The 20,159-nt window shown below is 51.7% G+C and overlaps 1 protein-coding gene across 1 annotated transcript; it reads left to right on the top strand.

Annotated features, from left to right (window-relative positions):
- The first annotated feature begins 62 nt into the window (after nt 1–62).
- RNF166 (ring finger protein 166) lies at nt 63–20,159 on the top strand. The gene is made up of 6 exons (XM_074201272.1): nt 63–274; nt 10,985–11,141; nt 12,913–13,025; nt 14,235–14,349; nt 16,925–17,032; nt 19,682–20,159. The coding sequence occupies exons 1-6, from the start codon at nt 81–83 to the stop codon at nt 19,745–19,747; spliced, it is 753 nt and encodes a 250-aa protein (XP_074057373.1). The 5' UTR covers nt 63–80; the 3' UTR covers nt 19,748–20,159.

Here is a 20,159-nt window from a genome sequence, read left to right on the forward strand (position 1 = left end):
GCCCGCGCCCGCGTCCCGCCCCGGGAGCCTGCGGGGCCAGCTTGCGGGGGCCGGCGGGCAGGCCCGGGCCGGGCGCCGCCATGGCGATGTTCCGCAGCCTGGTGGCCTCGGCGCAGCAGCGGCAGCACCCGGCGGCCGGGGCCCCCGCCAGCGCCCCGCAGCCCCCGGCCGGGCCCGGCGCCGGCGGCGAGAGCGGCCTGGAGGCCCAGTACAGCTGCCCCATCTGCCTGGAGGTCTACCACCGGCCCGTGGCCATCGGCAGCTGCGGACACACGTGAGGCCCGGGCGGCGCGGCGCGGCCTCGGTTTCCCCTTCCGTGAAGCGGGCGGGGGGCGGAGGAGGCGGCGGCGGGGGTCGCCCGGGCCCGGGGGGGCCGTGACCTTGGCCCGGCGCCCTCCTCTGCCTCAGTGTCCCGCAGCTCCCTGGACGAGGGGCGGGAAGCGCGCGGCCCCCAGCCCCCGGGGGAGGGGGCGCTGCCCCGGCCGGGGGGGGGGCGCTGCCCCGGAGGAGGAGGGGGCGCTGCCCCAGGGGAGGGGGGGGCGCTGCCCCGGGGGAGGAGGGGGCGCTGCCCCGGAGGAGGGGGGGGCGCTGCCCCGGCCAGGGAGGGGGGGGGGGCGCTGCCCCGGAGGAGGAGGGGGCGCTGCCCCGGCCAGGGAGGGGGCGCTGCCCCGGAGGAGGGGGGGGCGCTGCCCCGGAGGAGGGGGGGGGGCGCTGCCCCTGCGAGAGAGGGGCCGGGGGGCGTCCGGGCGGCCCCAGAAGCTACCTGAGTAGAGTTCTCCGTGTGGCCCCGGGGGACTCGGCTGGAGCTCGGGGCCCCACGGTTAGCGCCTCCGAGGCCCCGGCACCTCCGCCCCGCGCGGGCCAGAGCGCCCGGAGAGGCCGCCGGGCCGCCGCCGCCTTCCATTCAGTCTTCCGGAGCAGAGGTGCAGCCCTGGTGCCGGTGCAGCCCCGGTGTGGCATCTCTAGTGCAGCCCTGGTGCCGGTGCAGCCTTGATGTGGCATCTCTAGTGCAGCCGTGGTGCCGGTGCAGCCCTGGTGCCAGTGCAGCCCCGGTGTGGCATCTCTAGTGCAGCCGTGGTGCCGGTGCAGCCCTGGTGCCAGTGCAGCCCCGGTGTGGCATCTCTAGTGCAGCCCTGGTGCCGGTGCAGCCTTGATGTGGCATCTCTAGTGCAGCCGTGGTGCCGGTGCAGCCCTGGTGCCAGTGCAGCCCTGGTGTGGCATCTCTAGTGCAGCCGTGGTGCCAGTGCAGCCCTGGTGCCGGTGCAGCCCTGGTGTTAGTGCAGCCCTGGTGTGGCATCTCTAGTGCAGCCCTGGTGCCAGTGCAGCCCTGGTGCCAGTGCAGCCCCGGTGTGGCATCTCTAGTGCAGCCGTGGTGCCGGTGCAGCCCTGGTGCCGGTGCAGCCCTGGTGTGGCATCTCTAGTGCAGCCGTGGTGCCGGTGCAGCCCTGGTGCCAGTGCAGCCCTGGTGTGGCATCTCTAGTGCAGCCGTGGTGCCAGTGCAGCCCTGGTGCCGGTGCAGCCCTGGTGTTAGTGCAGCCCTGGTGTGGCATCTCTAGTGCAGCCCTGGTGCCAGTGCAGCCCTGGTGCCAGTGCAGCCCCGGTGTGGCATCTCTAGTGCAGCCGTGGTGCCGGTGCAGCCCTGGTGCCGGTGCAGCCCTGGTGTGGCATCTCTAGTGCAGCCGTGGTGCCGGTGCAGCCCTGGTGCCAGTGCAGCCCTGGTGTGGCATCTCTAGTGCAGCCCTGGTGCCAGTGCAGCCCTGGTGCCGGTGCAGCCCTGGTGTTAGTGCAGCCCTGGTGTGGCATCTCTAGTGCAGCCCTGGTGCCAGTGCAGCCCTGGTGCCAGTGCAGCCCCGGTGTGGCATCTCTAGTGCAGCCGTGGTGCCGGTGCAGCCCTGGTGCCGGTGCAGCCCTGGTGTGGCATCTCTAGTGCAGCCGTGGTGCCGGTGCAGCCCTGGTGCCAGTGCAGCCCTGGTGTGGCATCTCTAGTGCAGCCGTGGTGCCAGTGCAGCCCTGGTGCCGGTGCAGCCCTGGTGTTAGTGCAGCCCTGGTGTGGCATCTCTAGTGCAGCCCTGGTGCCAGTGCAGCCCTGGTGCCAGTGCAGCCCCGGTGTGGCATCTCTAGTGCAGCCGTGGTGCCGGTGCAGCCCTGGTGCCGGTGCAGCCCTGGTGTGGCATCTCTAGTGCAGCCGTGGTGCCGGTGCAGCCCTGGTGCCAGTGCAGCCCTGGTGTGGCATCTCTAGTGCAGCCGTGGTGCCAGTGCAGCCCTGGTGCCGGTGCAGCCCTGGTGTTAGTGCAGCCCTGGTGTGGCATCTCTAGTGCAGCCCTGGTGCCAGTGCAGCCCCGGTGTGGCATCTCTAGTGCAGCCGTGGTGCCGGTGCAGCCCTGGTGCCGGTGCAGCCCTGGTGTGGCATCTCTAGTGCAGCCGTGGTGCCGGTGCAGCCCTGGTGCCAGTGCAGCCCTGGTGTGGCATCTCTAGTGCAGCCGTGGTGCCAGTGCAGCCCTGGTGCCGGTGCAGCCCTGGTGTTAGTGCAGCCCTGGTGTGGCATCTCTAGTGCAGCCCTGGTGCCAGTGCAGCCCTGGTGCCAGTGCAGCCCCGGTGTGGCATCTCTAGTGCAGCCGTGGTGCCGGTGCAGCCCTGGTGCCGGTGCAGCCCTGGTGTGGCATCTCTAGTGCAGCCGTGGTGCCGGTGCAGCCCTGGTGCCAGTGCAGCCCTGGTGTGGCATCTCTAGTGCAGCCGTGGTGCCAGTGCAGCCCTGGTGCCGGTGCAGCCCTGGTGTTAGTGCAGCCCTGGTGTGGCATCTCTAGTGCAGCCCTGGTGCCAGTGCAGCCCTGGTGCCAGTGCAGCCCCGGTGTGGCATCTCTAGTGCAGCCGTGGTGCCGGTGCAGCCCTGGTGTGGCATCTCTAGTGCAGCCGTGGTGCCGGTGCAGCCCTGGTGCCAGTGCAGCCCTGGTGTGGCATCTCTAGTGCAGCCGTGGTGCCAGTGCAGCCCTGGTGCCGGTGCAGCCCTGGTGTTAGTGCAGCCCTGGTGTGGCATCTCTAGTGCAGCCCTGGTGCCAGTGCAGCCCTGGTGCCAGTGCAGCCCCGGTGTGGCATCTCTAGTGCAGCCCTGGTGCCGGTGCGGCCCTGGTGTTAGTGCAGCCCTGGTGCCGGTGCAGCCCTGGTGCCAGTGCAGCCCTGGTATGGCATCTCTAGTGCAGCCCTGGTGCCAGTGCAGCTCCGGTGTGGCATCTCTAGTGCAGCCGTGGTGCCGGTGCAGCCCTGGTGTGGCATGTCTAGTGCAGCCGTGGTGTTAGTGCAGCCGTTGTGTGGCATCTCTAGTGCAGCCGTGGTGTGGCATCTCCAGTGCAGCCCTGGTGTGGCATCTCTAGTGCAGCCGTGGTGTGGCATCTCCAGTGCAGCCGTGGTGTGGCATCTCCAGTGCAGCCCTGGTGTGGCATCTCTAGTGCAGCCCTGGTGTGGCATCTCCAGTGCAGCCTTGGTGTGGCATCTCTAGTGCAGCCGTGGTGTGGCATCTCCAGTGCAGCCGTGGTGTGGCATCTCCAGTGCAGCCTTGGTGTGGCATCTCTAGCTCGGCCCTGAAACTTCTCAGATTTTTTCTTCTAGGGAGCTGCTCCTGCTATTAAGCACCGTTGGGCTCTCTCCCACAGGTTCCTTAAACACACACCAAGTCCTACTCTGCCCATCTCCTCCTCTTGCTTGCTATTTTGTCTGCTTTATTCCCATCCATTCCCCTGGCTTTGAGCCATCTCCAATAAAACAGATCTTTTTTTGTCTTTTGTGAGGGAAAGGTTCCAGTTGACCACACTTAGGTCTCACTATCTAAAGATATTTCTTTCTTCTTATCTCTGGCACCCATTTGGGGAGCTCAGTGGTGAGAGACCTGAGCTTGCAGGAAGACCGGAGTTCAGATGGGGCCTCAGACACCTAGCAGTCGTGTCCCCCTGGCCATGTTGCTTAACCTCTTTTTGTTTAATCCACTGGAGAAGGAAATGGCAGACCGCTCCAGTAGCTTTACCGAGAAAACCCACAAACCATGATGTCTGTGGGTTCACAAAGAATTGGAACCCACTGAACAACAGCCACCAGTTAGACTAGCTAAAGCTTTAGGCTCTGGTTAACCAAGTCCACAGTTTCCTCTTTCAGACATGCCCACTAGCAGCTTGTGGACACAGAGGCCCACAGTTGACAATCTCACATGGTCTCATCTGCGCAGCCAGGGGATCTGGGTCTCATACTTGCAGGAGATTTGCACCACTGACTTATGAGTGCCTGAAGCCTCATATCCAATTTCTAACCCTCAGATTAACGCCATTCATTTGGGGGAGAGGATCCTGTTTGGATTTGGTGCCTGGAACAGTCAATTTTAGGGAGTCAGTAGGGGATTTTTTGCCTTGGGCAAAGAGAATCACTCCCTTCTCCCTTACTTCCACATTTTATAGCCTTTTTTCCTTGTCTGAAATCACATTATTCCAGCATCAAATATCCCCAGTCTAAATTATTTGTAAAAGTAGCACTATGAGGACATTCAGTAAAAACACACATGTTTACAAAGGACTTGCAGGAATCCAGCTTTTTCACAAACTTGCTGGCATCTGGCCTTCCTGACATCAGCAAATATTCCAGAGACTCCAAGGAAATTAGAGGGGGAGTAAACAGATGCTTATGGATATTATTAGCTATCACCTGAAGAGGAGACTTTTGGAGACCTGTAGGTAAATTCTATAGGGGGTGGAAGGGATAAGAGCCCAGAGGTGAGGAGGAAGAGGTCTCCATGTTGGCTAACCCAGTGTAAGTCACTGCCCTTTGGTGCTCCTTTTCTCTTGTCTCTGTGAGGGCATCTCCACCCCCACTCCCATCCTCCTCATTCTTCTGCCAGGCTTCTTCCAAGCCAGCCCCTACCATGCCAAGGCTCTTAGGCCCAGTTGGATTGTAAGCATCTTCCATGCCAGCCCTACCATGCCAAGGCTCTTGGGCCCAGTTGGATTGTAAGCATCTCAAGGACCAGGGCTGTCTTGTATCTATAGTACTTTACTTAGCACAGTCCTGGAATTTGATAATTACTTAATGAATCCTTTAACTGGCCGTCTACTATTAAGCATGAACTGAAATAGGTCTAGTCTCCCTGGCTGGTGTTCATGGCAGGACCCCAGACTGAGGAAAGGGCAGGGTGCCAGAAGGAGAGGTGCCCCCAGGTCCTGGGCAGGATCATTCATTTCCAGGATAGGGGTATGGGAACACTTTGGTTCTGCCCAGTAAAGAACCCCACAGGCAGATTCCAAAGGTGAGTCATCTGGGGCTGTGGAAAGTGAACTCTTGGGAAACCAAGGCCCTGGGGTATATTTGACCCATTTTGGTTGGTCCCTGTGTGGTTAGTTGGAGAAAGCTCTGAAATTGGGGGCTAGCGAGAATTGCCCCTCCTTGACAGCTAGAGCCAATAGGAGCCATCTTGCCCTAAGACATCTGGGGTAACCCTGTCCTACACAGTGTTTGGAAAAACTCTTCTTATAGCAATTCTGTGAGTTAGGTGGTCCAACTGTTGTCAGTCCTATTTCCTAAGAAGGAAACTCAGTCTTTGCCTCGCTCTTCAGTGCCCAGCTCCTAAGTCCCTGTCCCTTTTGCTCCCTTAGGCCCCATGTTGGCATCTGAGTAGTTCACTTTATCTGTATCTGGGAGAGGGGCTCCTGATTGGGAAGCCTCCTCTTTTTCATTGCCAGGCTGTCTGCCTCCTGCTGCAGCACCCCAGAAGGGGGAGCATCCTTCCGGCCCAGGGCTTGGGCCCCCCTTGACCCCCTTCTGTGCAGAGGCTGTAACTTGACCCCAACTCAGATGATTAATGCAGCCCAGGATGCCGGGGCAGGTTCTGGCGGGCATTTACAACATTATAGGCCAGCTTTGCTCTTGGATCTGAGTGCATCAAGGTACCAGAGTCTGCAACCTGGATTGGGAGCCAGGAGACACCACCCCCCTAGCCTGGACGCTTTGTTCTACTGCCTGACTCCCGGGGGATCGTGACACAGTGAGAGAACTGTCAGTAGATGATGAGAGAGATAGCGGGGTTTGAGTCAGAGCTTCAAGGCAGGACTTAGTCACGGAGCAACCAACCATTCTACCAGCCCTTCCCAAGTCCTAAGGCCACTCCGCTTCCCCCTCCAAAATAAGAGGGTCGTGCCCTTTGATTAACATATTCATATCCCAGTATCTGTCCCATCTGGTTCACAGAAGCCTGAGTTAAGTTCAGACTTTGACCCCTTTAAGGAGTTGCACAATCTTCTTCCTCTAAAATAAGTGACATTGGCTGGCTAGCAGCTGGGCTGGCTACTCTCTATTCCTCTTTATTTGGAGCGTGCGATGGTTCCTCTTATGTTTTGTTCTCGGCCAGTACCTGGTGTGGCCTGACCAGCTTGGCCCAGGAAAGCAGACTGGCCTGGGCCTAGCCCCAGGAGGGGGAGGAGGCTTCTTTGTGGCACTCTGTGGGGGTGGGGGTGCGTGGGTGAGCAAGCTGGCATCTGCCCTGCAGTGCCTCACCTCACCTCCTGAAGTAAGTGACAAATGGTGTCACCCCCAAGCCCACGAGCTCTGCCCTGTGAAAATAACAACTCTTCCTTCCCTCTGATTAGTTTTTCTTTTCCTCGGAGTGATGAACATACTTCTGTAGAGTGGGAAGTAATTGTAAATACCAGCTGGAGGGGTGTATGTGTGAAAAAGCAGGGAGGAGAGAAAAGTGGGGAGGAACCTGACTGCTTTTAGAAACCTCTGGCCTCAGCCCTCCTTTGTATCTTGGTGACCCAGACAGCTCACAGCATGCGGGTGCCCTTCAGAAGAGTGAATGAGGTGGTGCCAAGTGCAAACATGACCCGACTCCCACCCCCCCCCCCCCAGCCCAGCACTGCGCCTGCTTAGAACCAGTGGAGCCTGGAACTACAGCTGTTTCTTTGTTTGCCGTCTGGGTGCCAGCTTTTCCTTCTGGGTGGACCAGAGAGGAAGCCGGCTGTCTTAGAGGGTTCATATCCCTACTTCCTCCCCTCAGCCCTCAATAGGCAGGACAACCCACCAACTAATTAAAGACACTATTGGATCTGAATCTTCTATTATCGCCATCTCCCAAGTCTCATGCCCCACTTTTCTCTAACTAACCCTGTGTTTAGACTGGCACTGGGTGCACATTAATCCTGCCCCCTTCCTGCAGGGTCCACAGAACTTAGACATTGAGGACTGAGAAAATGAGGTGCTCTGAGGCAGGACAATCTTGTGTCGTAAGCAGGCATTCTTCCCATCTCCTTTGTTTCTGTTTTTCAGATTAGAAATCTCTGGGGCTGCAGCCCTTCCCCTCTGGGGGAGCCTTCCTTTGGGGAGGGATGGGATCCACTCTCATCCAAAGTCCCATGGTTAGATTTGGGAATTGTTAAAAGAAAAAGCTAGTCTAGCCATCCATCTTTTCCCAAGGGGAATGAATATTTGTGGGGGGAGAAGCAAGGGAGATGGAGAGGAGGAAAGAGATCTTTCTAGTTTTCCTCTAACCTGCTTTCACAATGGCTTAGAATTCTAAGCCTTAGATGGCTGGCCAGTTTGTGCCTTACCCCTCATGGTGGTAGAACTGAAGGGTCTTGTGCTAGCTAGGGTTTTTCCCTTATCTAATCCAGTCCTCTTACTTTTTTGAAGAAGAAACCAAAAAGTGACTTGACCTTGGCCACACAATTAATAATGATAATTAAACATTTGTAAAGCATTTATATTTTCTTTCATAAAGCATTTTAAGGTTTGTAAAATACTTTCCATACTTTATCTAGGTTGACCTTAGAAAGGTTTACTTGGTTACTTGTGGTCCTACAGTAGTCATCAGTGATGGTATTTAAGCCCTTTTCTCTCCTGACACCCAAGTTCAGTATTCTTTCTACAACTTTCACATAAAGAATTGGTTTTGGAGCTGAAGAGGCCATGTTGTCCTGACTTCCTTGCATCACTGAACTGCTTCTGTGGAAAACATTGACCTTTTAGAATCGGGACTGAGGCTAGAACACTGGCTCCCCAACCTTCTTGGACTCTTTATTCAGTGCATCTGACACCTTTGTACAATGGCTATGCTGTTTGGAAATAACTAAAGGGGGGTGGTGAAAATACATATATATGTAACAAGTTTTAAAAAGTAAACATAGTCTGCTTTACTCTGCATTCAGACTCCATAGTTCTTTCTCTCATGTGAATGGTGTTTTCCATCACAAGTCTTTCAGGCTTGTCCTCGATCACTGACCTGTTGAGAGGAGCTGCTTCCATCAGACTTGATGATCACACAGTGTTGGGTTGATGTGTACAATATTTTCCTGGCTCTGCTCCATTTGCTCAGCATCAATTCATGCAAGTCTTTTCAGGCTTTTCCAAAGTTGCTTGCTCATGATTTCTTACAACTCAATAGTACCCCCATCACCTTCATCTAACAATTTGTTCAGCCATTCCCCAGTTGATGGGCATGCCCTCATTTTCCAATTCTTTGCCACTACAAAAAGAGCTGCTATAAGTATTTTTGTACACATGGGTCTTTCCCCCCTTTTTTAATGATCTCTTGGGATACAGACCTCATAGCAGTATTGCTTCATGAAAAGGGATGTGCTTTGACATTTCTTAGGAAGATGTTCGTGCCAAGTTTCGAGCTTCCCACTGGGGAGGTAGCAGAGCTTGGACCCTCCCAGAGCTTATTAACAGGGGCAGCTCAGAGGTACAGTGGAGAGAGCCCCTGCCCTGGGTTCAGGAGGACAGAGTGGACCGTGTTAAGCATTGCCTTTGACACTGAAGTCATGGGAGACTAAGAAAGGCAAAAGCCAGGGCTGACCCTCAAGGGGCTCCCAGTCTGATGGGAAAGCCAACCAAGAAATGTGGAGTGCAAGGTAGATATCCCCTAGGGAGGGCTTCTGGTAGAAAGGTGGTCTTGGCTGAGACAAGAAGGAAACCAGGGATGGTCAGGGAGTAGAAGAGGGCATGCTCCAGACACAGTGAAGGCAGGCCAAGGTGGGAGCTGGCAGGCAGTGTGCTGGGACCAGCAAGGAGGGTAGAGGAGGATGAAGGCATCAGAAGAATGGAAGAGCAGCAGAGATTTTGAATGCCAAATCAAGAACTTGGTAGGAATAGGGAACCATGGAGCCTATTGAATTAGACTTCAGCTGAATGGAAAATGACTGGAGTGGGAGAGACTTGGGCAGGTGGAGCCCAGCTGGCTCTTGGTGGCAGTCTGGATGTGAAGCAAGAAAGCCTGTCAGGAGAGAAAGGCAGATGTGAGAAATGTCATGAAGTCAGGAGCTACAGGCTTTTCAACTGTTTGGATATGAGGGAAAAGAGATGGAGACATCAAAGATGACAACCACCATGGTGAGTCTGATGGTGGTGATTTGGACGGTAATAGGAAAGTTAGAAAGACAAATAATGGGACAGCTAAGTGGCACAGTGGATAGAGCATCAGCCCTGGAGTCAGAAGGAACTGAGTTCAAATCTGGTCTCAAACACTTAATAATTACCTAGCTGTGTAGCCTTGGGCAAGTCACTTAACCCCATTGCCTTGTAAAAAAAAAGTTTAAAAGAAGAAAAAAATATAATGTATCAACTGGACTCCAGTTCAAGATGTCTAACAAGCAATTGGAGGTAGAAGGCTGGATGGAGGTCAGGAGAAAAGTTGGTTAGGGCAGATACATAGACCTGAGAATCCTCCATATGGAGATGTTTATTGAAGCCATGGGAGCTAACGATGAGATCACCAAATAGTACAGAGGAAGAAGAGAAGAGGGCCCAGGGAAGTGTTAGGGGACACCCACAGGGAGGAGGGGAGGGAACCAGGAGAGAGCAGAGAGTGAGGAGTTTTGTCAGAGGCTTCAGAGCTCTGGAAGAATGAATAGTGAGAAAAGACCATTTGATTGGTGATTTAGAAAGGTCTCCCTGGTAACTGGAGACAACCATTTCAGTCAAATGATGAGGTCAGAAGCCAGACTGTAGAGTTGAAAGAAAAGGAAGGGGCCAATTGTAAACTGTAAAATTCATGGAATTTACTCACTGGAGGGAGAATAGATAACAATATCTATTGAGAAGGGATGGATCATGTGAGAGTTTTTAATGATGATAACTAACATTTAAATAGCACCTATTTATGTCCCTTAAGCAAACTCTTTTAAGATTTCTTTACACAATGAAATATTAAGGACCCTAAAGAGCTTTTGTTTATCAGAATTCACCAAGTTAGAAATTTAAACGGATACTTTTAAGCTATGTATTAATTCGTTTTAAAATAATTAACTCATTACATGTTAACATGGCATTATTTTACATATTTTTTCAAATCTTTAATTTCAGATTTTATTGGAGACATCTAGATTTTCTTCTCTATTTCTATTAATCTGCTGTGAGAATGTTGTGTTTTGGTTGAAATATTAAAAAATCCAGCCTCACATCCTTGAGGAGCTGGAAAACTGTACACTATTTTGCTAGGCAAATAATGTCTTAATATTGTTGTTAAAATAGTTTTGTCCTTATGGACACTCTGAAGGGGTCTCAGGATCCATAGGGGTCTCACATTCTAAGCTGCTGACTCTGAACTGCTGATCTAAGCATTTTTAGGTAGTTGGAGATCTCAAGTCTTTGTATACATTTTAGGCAGTTAAGGGAATGTCCTACCCCTTTTACTGGTAAAGCAATTGAGGCCTAGAGGGGTTAATTTATTTCCCCAAGTTTACCAGTAAGTTTGATAGTTAAAACTTAAGACTGTGTAGTTTGCCCAAGGAACAAATCATTCATCTTTTCCAGAAATAGAGGATGAATGAAAGGAATGTGGCAGCCTCATTTGTGTCTCACTGTGGTCACCCCCTGGGGCAGGATCTCAGGAGCCCAAAGATACCATTTCCAGGCCCCCACAGTGCCCTCCTGGTGGTTGTTCAGGCCCCAGGGACACTTTTTTCTAAAGCATCTTTCCCGTCTCCCACAAGGGCTCAGAAGTCGTGTTTCTTTGTAGATTCTGTGGGGAGTGTTTGCAGCCGTGTCTCCAGGTGCCATCGCCGCTCTGCCCACTCTGCAGAATGCCCTTTGACCCAAAGAAAGTGGACAAAGCCTCCAATGTGGAAAAGCAGCTGTCATCCTACAAGGCCCCATGCAGGGGCTGCAGCAAGAAGGTAACTTCTCTGGGCAGAATGCTCATGTCCCTATTTGCTACACTTTTCAAGAGCACTAAATGATCTCCCACACTGCTTAAGAGAATGCTTCTGCCTCATCTCATGATGAGTGGGTGGGCTTTCTCTTTTTCAGACTCTCCCAAACCCTAACCTGTCATGCTCCCTAGAGCTAGAGAACTGCCTGACTGGGTTAGCCAAGGAAACCAGTCTGGGACAGGACTTACTTCAGAAGAGCTGAGAACTAGGGGGAGAAGCTCATGGAGTTCCAGCTAACCTGATGGAGCTAGCCTGTGACTTCATCCCCATGACTTCAGGCCTGAGGACATTTCACATTCCTTAGTCAGGTCTCCATCGTTTTAGCTTAGAGCTGAAAGGGAACAGTACGTAGTGGAATGGAAAAGCATGGATTAAACTCCTGCTTATGCCAAACATTGGGAGCTTCTGTTCTCAAGGAACTCCCCTTCTAATGAAGGGATACAACAGCTTGGGAGCAAGCAGTAAGGGCCAACCTTCTGGTTGGGAGGGACAGCCACTGCATGGGGGATGAAGAAAGTCCCAGAGAGTCTCGGGCCAAGCCGCTAGACCCATTGGCAGCTCAGATGTTCAGAAGAGTGATGATCAGAAAGGGACAACCCGAGACAGTTAAAACATATTGATTCTCTTGATTTTGCCGTTATGTCTGGCCCCTCAAGAAGCACTTTCCATGATATTAACCTTAAAAAATATTAGGTAGCTCAGTTCCTGACCCCCACAGTTTCCCTGCCCCAGTCACCCTGGTGCCTAGTCTCCCAGCTTTTTCCTCTCTTCCCTTTCATATCTGGTTAGTTGATTGTTGTCAGTTCTCTTAATAAGAAGTTGGTTCCTGATTGTTCTCTCTGCTTCTTCATCCTTCCCTCTCCTGTCTTCCAAACCACTGTCAGAATAGTCTTCTTCAGGTGCAGGACTGACCCAAGTCATTCTCTGCTTACAGGAGACTTCAGTAACTCATCTATCTGTATTTGTATAAGCTGTCCCCGATCCTGGAATGCCTTGCTTCTTCTGCCTTGACTCTCCCTCCACAGGGAAGCCTTCCTTCCTTACACCCATCCCCCAATTGCCAGTCCTCTCTGTCAGCTCCAGATCTGCCCCAAAGAAATGTCAGCTCCTCAGGGCCAAGCACAGTCCTTGCCAACTGGGCACTTAATTCATTTTGCTTACTTGGGTTGAATTTAATCAATGGAGGAATCCTGAATGCCTGAGAATCCTTTTTGATAAATCCACTTTGGCTTTGCCCAAGAATTAACCTTGAACCTTTTTATATTTTGGACAAACACAACCTCTGGGGTTTATAATCTTCAATGAATGTATGTGGCAGGATCCCATTTCTTTGTTCTAAAATTGCCTGTGTCATTTCAAAGAGTTGTTTGTTGGGCCTCTCTTAAACCTTCGTTGTTCTTTGCTTCTCCCTCACATCTCTCCAGACTAAAGAGATCCAAGCTTTAGGGTTTCTCCCCATCCCCTTGATCTTCTTAGTTGCTCTTCCCTGACCTTTTCCTGACTTTATCCCCTCTTTCCTGAGAGGTGGCCATCAGAGTCACCCACTGTGGTCAGCACTGAGCTTCCTGCAGGCTTTGTTGTGTTTGTAGCTTTCTTTTGAGTTCATCTTGTTCTGGCTGGGAGGTGGGCACTCCAACCCTTGTAGGTGGCTTTTGGCGAATGTAGCACCCCAAGCCCCCTGCTCTGGCAAGCCTGGGAAACTGCCTCATCCTGTCCTTTGCTTGCTTTCTCGTAGGTGACGCTGGCAAAGATGAGGTCCCACATCTCTTCCTGCATGAAGGTCCAGGAGCAGATGGCCAACTGTCCCAAGTTTGTCCCAGTTGTGCCAACATCCCAGCCCATCCCCAGGTAAGCAGGCCCAGCTGGGCTTTTTCTTTTCCTCTGGTGACATGAATCCCAGCAGTTCTTGGGGGAAGGGAAGGTGAAAGGGATTACATTTTGATCCTAAAAACCCCAAAAGACTTGAGAATAGAAAATATAGACCCCTGTTCTCCAGAAGCAGTCTAGTCTATATTGTGATCTTGACTCAGAGCCCTTACATGAGAAAATGGTATTTAGTCTTCATCATCTCCTGGGGTTCTTCTCACACCTTCAAGTGCAATAGTCATGTGAATTATTCTTAACTCTGAGCCCTCTACCGATGGGGCTTGCGGGCAAGGGACACAGCCACATTGTCACAGGAAATGCCACTGTTAAATGAACAGTAGAGAACCCATTTGGGTTTTGTCACTAAGCCCCCGCAGAGCAGCCGTTTGGGGCTAGTGGGAGTTCCCCTATTTTGATTTCTTAGAATGTGGGCTGGGCCCAACCTCCTTCCTGCTATTTTCTTTCTAAGGGTTCTTTGAGCAGTCCTTCTCTTATTTCTATGGGTCAGTCCCTGCCAAGCCCTTAAGTAAGGATCTGATAGGTCAAGAGGGCCAGAGTCATTGTTGCTAATCTGGATGCTAGGAGGGGAAGAGCAAGGCAATCAGATCTGGTAGGTCAGAGGTTGCTGGGGGATCTGCTCTTGGGAGATGCTTTCCCAGAGCAGGAGGCCCCTCAGATCCAGACCGATTCTAATGTGGCAGAGGCTTTGGTTTCAGAGAGACAATTCCCCCTTTTGCTCAGCTCCCTGACTAACAGACAGACAATCCTAGGTTCTGCTTAGTTATCTTAGGGCTGGAAGTGTGAGCATCATTAGTGGTTTTGCAAGTAGAAGGCTTTGGGGATTCATTTCTCTGAAAGAGTGGGGGACCCCAGGGAAAAAGGCAGAGGAGGGAGAGGATTAGAATCAGTGGACCTATGTGGCATCAGTAATCTCTGAGACGATGAGAAGCTGGGGAGACAACAGCACCAAAGGCCTGTGCCGAGGTAGTATGACAGTTGGACAGGCTTTGACCAGTCATCTGGAACAGCCATTAGTCATGGTAGAAGCCACTGCATGTTTTGGATCTTTCATCTGAAATACCATCCAGTTCTGATTCTAAGAGCACTGATATCAGCCCTGCCCCTCAATTCCCAAATGAGCTTGTCTCTGCCCCTTAACTCTGTCCTCTTCTCCTCCCCCACCCCACTCAGCAATATCCCAAACAGATCCACCTTTGTCTGTCCGTACTGTGGAGCCCGCAATCTGGACCAGCAGGAGCTGGTGAAGCACTGCATGGAGAATCACCGCAACGACCCCAATCGCGTGGTGAGTGGTTTGCAGACCAGGGGGTGCAGATGCTAGTGAGAAGGATCATAGCTCATCCCTCCCAAGTCTGTCAGCATCACATCCAGCACCAGGCCAAGCATTGGGATACAGAGAGACAGAAACGGTCCTTGCCCTCAAGAATCTCCCAGTCTAATGGAGAGATAGACATCCAGATACCTGAGTATAAACCAGAGAGAGACAAGATAGACTGGATCTGGGCTCTTGTACCTTCTGGTGAGAATTAAACTCAGCCTGCAGGAAGGTGGGAATCAGGAACTAAAAGAGAATCTTCTGAGCCCAGAGGATGGGTAGAGATGTGCAAGGACCACTGAGGTGGCCCTAGAAAGGCAATAGGCCAGTTGCTGGGATTCAAAACGGATGGAGTCTAAGCTTAAAGAAGATCAGCTGAATGAAGGGAGGGCCAGAGTGGGGAGTGGGGAGAGGCTCGAGGCAATAATCCAAGTCTGGGATGAAGAAGGCCTGCATGAGGTCTGTGGTCATGTCAGGAGAGAGAAGACAGGGATCACTTGTGTGCCAAGGGAGGTTTGCCTTAGCAAGGAGAGGGACTGTCTTGCTCGTGTAAGATGGGAAGGGAAAGAGGAGGTTGTGGTAGAAGCATCTGAGTGATGGGAGAGAAAGAAGAGGGAGCTTTCTACATATGGGGGACATATGAGCCTAGGTTCTCAGACAGAGAGACTGTAGGAGGTTTAAGGTTGGATGAGAAGGCTTAGAAGAGCTAAGGTGATGAGTGGAAGAGTGATTTGATGATGAAATGTAAAAGGTGACATTGCTGCTGGGAAGGCCTGGTTGAGGTTGTGTGATATGAATCTGCTGGAGCTCCAGTCAGCATGATTTTGTGGTTTTCTTCTTCTTTTAGCAGGTTGCAAGTAGGAGAAAAGACAACAGAGATAGGGAGTAAGTGATCCAAGGGTGGGGTGTGACCTGGCAAAATCACTGACAGGGAAAGGGGGCAAGGAGCTGGAGTGTCGAGCATAATGTAGAATCAAACTCCTTCCCCCAAAGCCCAAGATAGGGAAAAGATGATGGAGCCCATGCAGAGTTCTCAGCCTGGGAAAGAACCAAGGACTGGGGGGACTAGAGGTTGTGAGGAGGACCATACAAGAATAACACTAAAAATAATTTTGAAAACTTGGTTCCCAGTGATGACATGGGCCACTCATGACAGAAGTTAAGGGATTTAGGATGCCGAATAAGACAGTGTCTTGTTTGATTATACATATGTGCTACAAGGAATTTTTCTTTTCCTTTTCTCTGAAAGTGGGGGTGAGAGGGAAAGAAACTAGATTTCTGTTAGGTTGGGTTTTTTTGGGGGGGGGCCTACAGTTGCATAATGTTGCCTTTCCTTTGTGATGAGGGCACTATTGGTTTTAATTTGTTATGAGAGAACCTGCTGATGGGATGAAAATAAGATACATCAAAACTTCTTTTAAATGGAATAAGTTTCAGGGTTGCAAGGCAGAAGGAAAGATGAAATTATATCTTTCCATTATATTGCCATATATTATGTAGCATTTTATTATCATATTGTTAGGTATTGGAATTCAGAAGTTTGTGATCCTGGAAGTGGAGCATAGATGAGTGCAGGCAAGGTCAGTGTGGTGACCATCTCATTGTATAAACGAGGTGGTCCAAGGATATAGAAACAGGTTGTGGGAAATGGGTAAATTAAGAAACTTGAGAAGATTGTTTAAAAGACTTTGGACAGGGGCAGCTAGGTGGCGTAGTGGATAAAGCACCGGCCTTGGAGTCAGGAGTACCTGGGTTCAAATCCGGTCTCAGGCACTTAATAATTACCTAGCTGTGTGGCCTTGGGCAAGCCACTTAACCCCATTTGCCTTGCAAAAACCTAAAAAAATAAGATAAAATAAAATAAATAAATAAAAAAGACTTTGGACCATGGTCAGAACAACAGGGGCACTGGGAGTTTGGAAGTGGTTGGGACTGGGGGCTCTGGGAGGTTCTGCTCCTGTGGTCAGCCCATTCAGTGGCTACATAGTGAGAGGGTCTTACCTCTGACCTTGCCTGTATTCAAACCTGCTCCACATCCAGGAACACAAATTCCTATATTCCTGTCTAACTATTAAGAGCATAATGGAGGGGCCAGGTCCCAAAGCTCTTGGAATTCAGGAGCAGGGATTCAAGCTCAAATCTTCTCCCTCAGATTGACTTTATACCAGATTCAGGAGACAAAGTCCCCATAACTGTGACTGGAGTCTGGGAGCTCTGGGTGGGCAAGGAAGCTGTGAGGCCTGTCATCTCTCCCTCAGTTAGCTTTCCAGATGTTTGGAAGGGAAGGACCACCTTCCCCCAGACAGATATGGAGAGGAGCTCATCATCCAGGAAGGATCCTCTGGGAGTCCATTCACCCAGGTGCCCAGCCTGGGTTCATGTTCTGGCACTGCCCTGGAGCATACTGAATGCTAGGTTGGCTTATCTAGATGTAGGGGAGACAGTGTCAGAGTGGAGAGTGTGATCAGGCGTGGACTTTACTGGAAGCTTCTCTGAGGACAGAGGAATGCGGGGCCTGCTTCTCACTCAGCTTTATTGTTGTCAGGTCTGCCCAATCTGTTCAGCCATGCCATGGGGTGACCCCAGCTACAAGAGCGCCAACTTCCTGCAGCACCTCCTTCATCGACACAAGTTCTCCTATGACACCTTCGTGGTGAGTGTCCTTGGTGGGAGCGGAGGGGCTCATGACCAAGAGCAGCCATAGCTTTGGTTCTTTGGTCAGTCAGTGAACTGTGGGCCAGCACTGGAAAGAGGCTGAAGACAGGCCTTAGACAGTAAGAGGAGAGGCAGCAAGTGAGCAGAGAAAGACAGCCATGGCCAGTTAGAAATGTTAACAGAGCGGGGCGTCTAGGTGGCGCAGTGGATAGAGCACCAGCCCTGGAGTCAGGAGGACCTGAGTTCAAATCCAACCTCAGACACTTAATAATGACCTGTCTGTGTGACCTTGGGCAAATCACTTAACCCCATTGCCTTGCAAAAACCAAAAAAAAAAAAAAGAGAGAGAAAGAAAAAGCAATGTTAGCAGAGTCTGGAGGGGGAAGCCAAGAAGGGCAGGAGTCAGATAGTGGGGGGGGGGGGGAAGAGTACCCAGCTCCCTCCCTTGGGTTAGAAGGAAAATGTCTGGATGGTGGGCATTGAGCAAAGCAGCCAGGGCACTTTGACTACTGGGTCACAACTAGAATTGACTCTTCCACAAACTGGAAAAGGGGCCCATTTGGGCAGCAGGACCTGGGCTCTCCCTGTACCATCCTCTTGTCCTCTGTGGCCTGGGTGTAATATTGCCTCCTGCTCCTCACTTCTGGATTGGGGCAATCAAGAGAAGACTTCTGGGGCCAGAGGAGTACCTCAAAATCTGTGCCCCCACCCTGTCTGTGTCCATGTCCTCTCCTAAGCTCTGGCTTTCACTTAGGAGTTGGGGTAAAAGACATTAAATGGAGTCTGACTTCAGCACATCCTCTGGTCCGTCCTCCCCCCCATCTCTTTTCTTAGACTCTCATCCTCTTGGACGTTCCATTTGCCCTTTAAAATAACTGCTTTGTTGAGCTCTACTAGGAATCTACACATGTCCCTTGACTTCCCTCCTCCCTGTTCCCAGTGTATCCTGGGCCTTTTTGTCAGGGGCCCTTGTGTGGAAGATGGGCTGGACCTGTCTGTGGGTGCTCGACCCAGATGACCCAGACCCCAGCACTTCCTTTCTCTTTGCCACGAAAACTGACAGGAAGGGATTGTGCTACCCAAAGCATAGCTTCACCATGGATCAGAATCAGAATCGGGAGAAGGGCCTCCAAACCCTCTAGTGAGAGGGCAACTGATTGCCACCCTGGCAGCTCTGAGGAGCCCGTCCTGACCGGCTCCGTGGGCTGTGGCCACTAGGGGGCAGTAAGGCACCGTGAAAGGCCGGGCAACCCTTCATGGTGTGGGGGGCAGCCGGGCCCTCTCAAGATCTGAGTCAAGTTCCTGCCGTCTCCTGAACTCCTCACCTCCCCACCCCCCCCAAGACATTCTCACCAGCCAGGGCATGTTGAAAGGGGAGCCCTTGCAGGGCCCCCAGGCTGTTCTTTAGGAGATCAGAGTGTGAGTCAGGTTTCCCAGACAGATTTCAAAGTCCCCCCAATTAGAGACATGTTGAGAACCCTTCTCAGTGAAGGTTTGCCACAGCTTAGGAGAGGAAAAGTGGGGTGCAGAGGGAGGGGCACACTGAATAGGGCCTTGGACCCACAGTGGGGGTACCAAAGAGCTGGCTGTGTGGCCCTGGCCAGGGTCATTTTATACTCCTCCCGTCAAATGAGATCTGTTTGGGCAGCAGCTCAAGATACCAAGGACCAGCTGTGGTATTTAGGTAGGAGTTAGAAGAGCTGCTCCAGATCATGGATTCTGCTGTGAGTAGGGGTGGGGTGGGGGTGATTCCTTAGAGAGCAGGGACCCAAGGGGAGAGGCCTCCATGGCATTGAGCTGGCTCCTCTCCCCACCCTCCTTCCCTAAACACCCATTGGTGTCTTGGCCTTGACAGTGCACAGCTGTACCTGTTTTCCCCAGACCCACTCATCACCTGTGATCCTCAGACCTCTGGATTCCACATCCATGGTTGCATTTCTCCTGAGTTCACTTGTCTCCTTGTTGCCTTATCTACACCCATACATAGATGGGTGCCCACTTAGCTGGTCCTTGGGTCCATAGAGTTCTCTTGGTTCTTCAGGTCTCTACATCTGTCTGCATTTCTCATATTCATTCTTACATAAATAGTGATATTCCAGTAGATTGATTTACCAGAATTAACTCAACTTTCTCCCATTTGCTAGGCACCTGATTTATTCTCATTGTTACTGCAAACATTTCGGTATGCAGGAGACTTTGAAGGATTATGAATTACTTTCCAGAGCAACTCACAGCTCCACCCAAGAGTATATGAGTGTGCCTGGTTTTCCACACCCCTCTGCAACTCTGTTTCACCTACCTTTACTGCTTTGCTGGGTGTGTAGGAGAGCCTTCCAGGTGTCTGGATCTGCATTTCTCTTATCAGGGATTTAGGGTGTATTTTTTTTTAATTTTTATTTATTTAAGGCAATGGGGTTAAGTGACTTGCCCAAGGTCACACAGCTAGGCAATTATTAAGTGTCTGAGATTGGATTTGAACTCAAGTCCTCCTGACTCCAGGGCCAGTGCTCTATCTACTGCACCACCTAACTGCCTCGGGGTGTTTTTCTTTATGATTACTGATAGTTTTCATTTCCTACCTTTGGGGGATGATTCTCTGTATCGCAGATATTTGTGTCAGTTGTCTATCCTACTTTTTTTCTTCCAGGACTACAACATCGATGAAGAAGCTGCATTTCAGGCTGCCCTGGCACTGTCCCTTTCTGAGAACTGAAGGCATCCCTGACTGGGCCCAAACCCAGATCTGTGGCCAAAAGTCACTGTTTCCACATGGAGGGACAAGAGGCTTGCTCATTCTTCAGCATTCCCTAGCAGTTAGGCCTTCCTGTCACCTTTATTTGAATTGCACCTTTTTTAATAAGGTGGAATCTTTCTTCTTTGCACAAGGAGAGCAGGCCAACCCCAGGGGCCAATCCTCAGTGCCCTCCCAAGGATAGGAAGAAATTGATGTACCTTTTACCAGTTCAAAGGTTCAGTCCGAGTGAGGACTTTCACCTCTTCTGGGCAAAGTAAAGTTGATTTGTTTGGTGTTTGGAGACCCAGATTATCCTAGAGGGCAGCTGAGTAGAGGGAAGAAGGTTCAACTTTGGAAAATCAGAGCATTGAGTTGTCTTTTTTTTTTTTTT

Source organism: Macrotis lagotis, chromosome 1 (genome assembly GCF_037893015.1).
Source record: "Macrotis lagotis isolate mMagLag1 chromosome 1, bilby.v1.9.chrom.fasta, whole genome shotgun sequence".
In the NCBI taxonomy this organism is placed as follows: Eukaryota; Metazoa; Chordata; class Mammalia; order Peramelemorphia; family Peramelidae; genus Macrotis; species Macrotis lagotis.

What these genes read in the sequence shown, in the direction of transcription:
- RNF166 (XM_074201272.1), top strand. Translation starts at nt 81, where the DNA reads ATGGCGATGTTCCGCAGCCTGGTGGCCTCGGCGCAGCAGCGGCAGCAC. An exon ending in ACATCCCAGCCCATCCCCAG is followed by an intron (nt 13,026 to 14,234) that starts GTAAGCAGGCCC and finishes CACCCCACTCAG; the next exon opens with CAATATCCCAAACAGATCCA. An exon ending in GCAACGACCCCAATCGCGTG is followed by an intron (nt 14,350 to 16,924) that starts GTGAGTGGTTTG and finishes TATTGTTGTCAG; the next exon opens with GTCTGCCCAATCTGTTCAGC.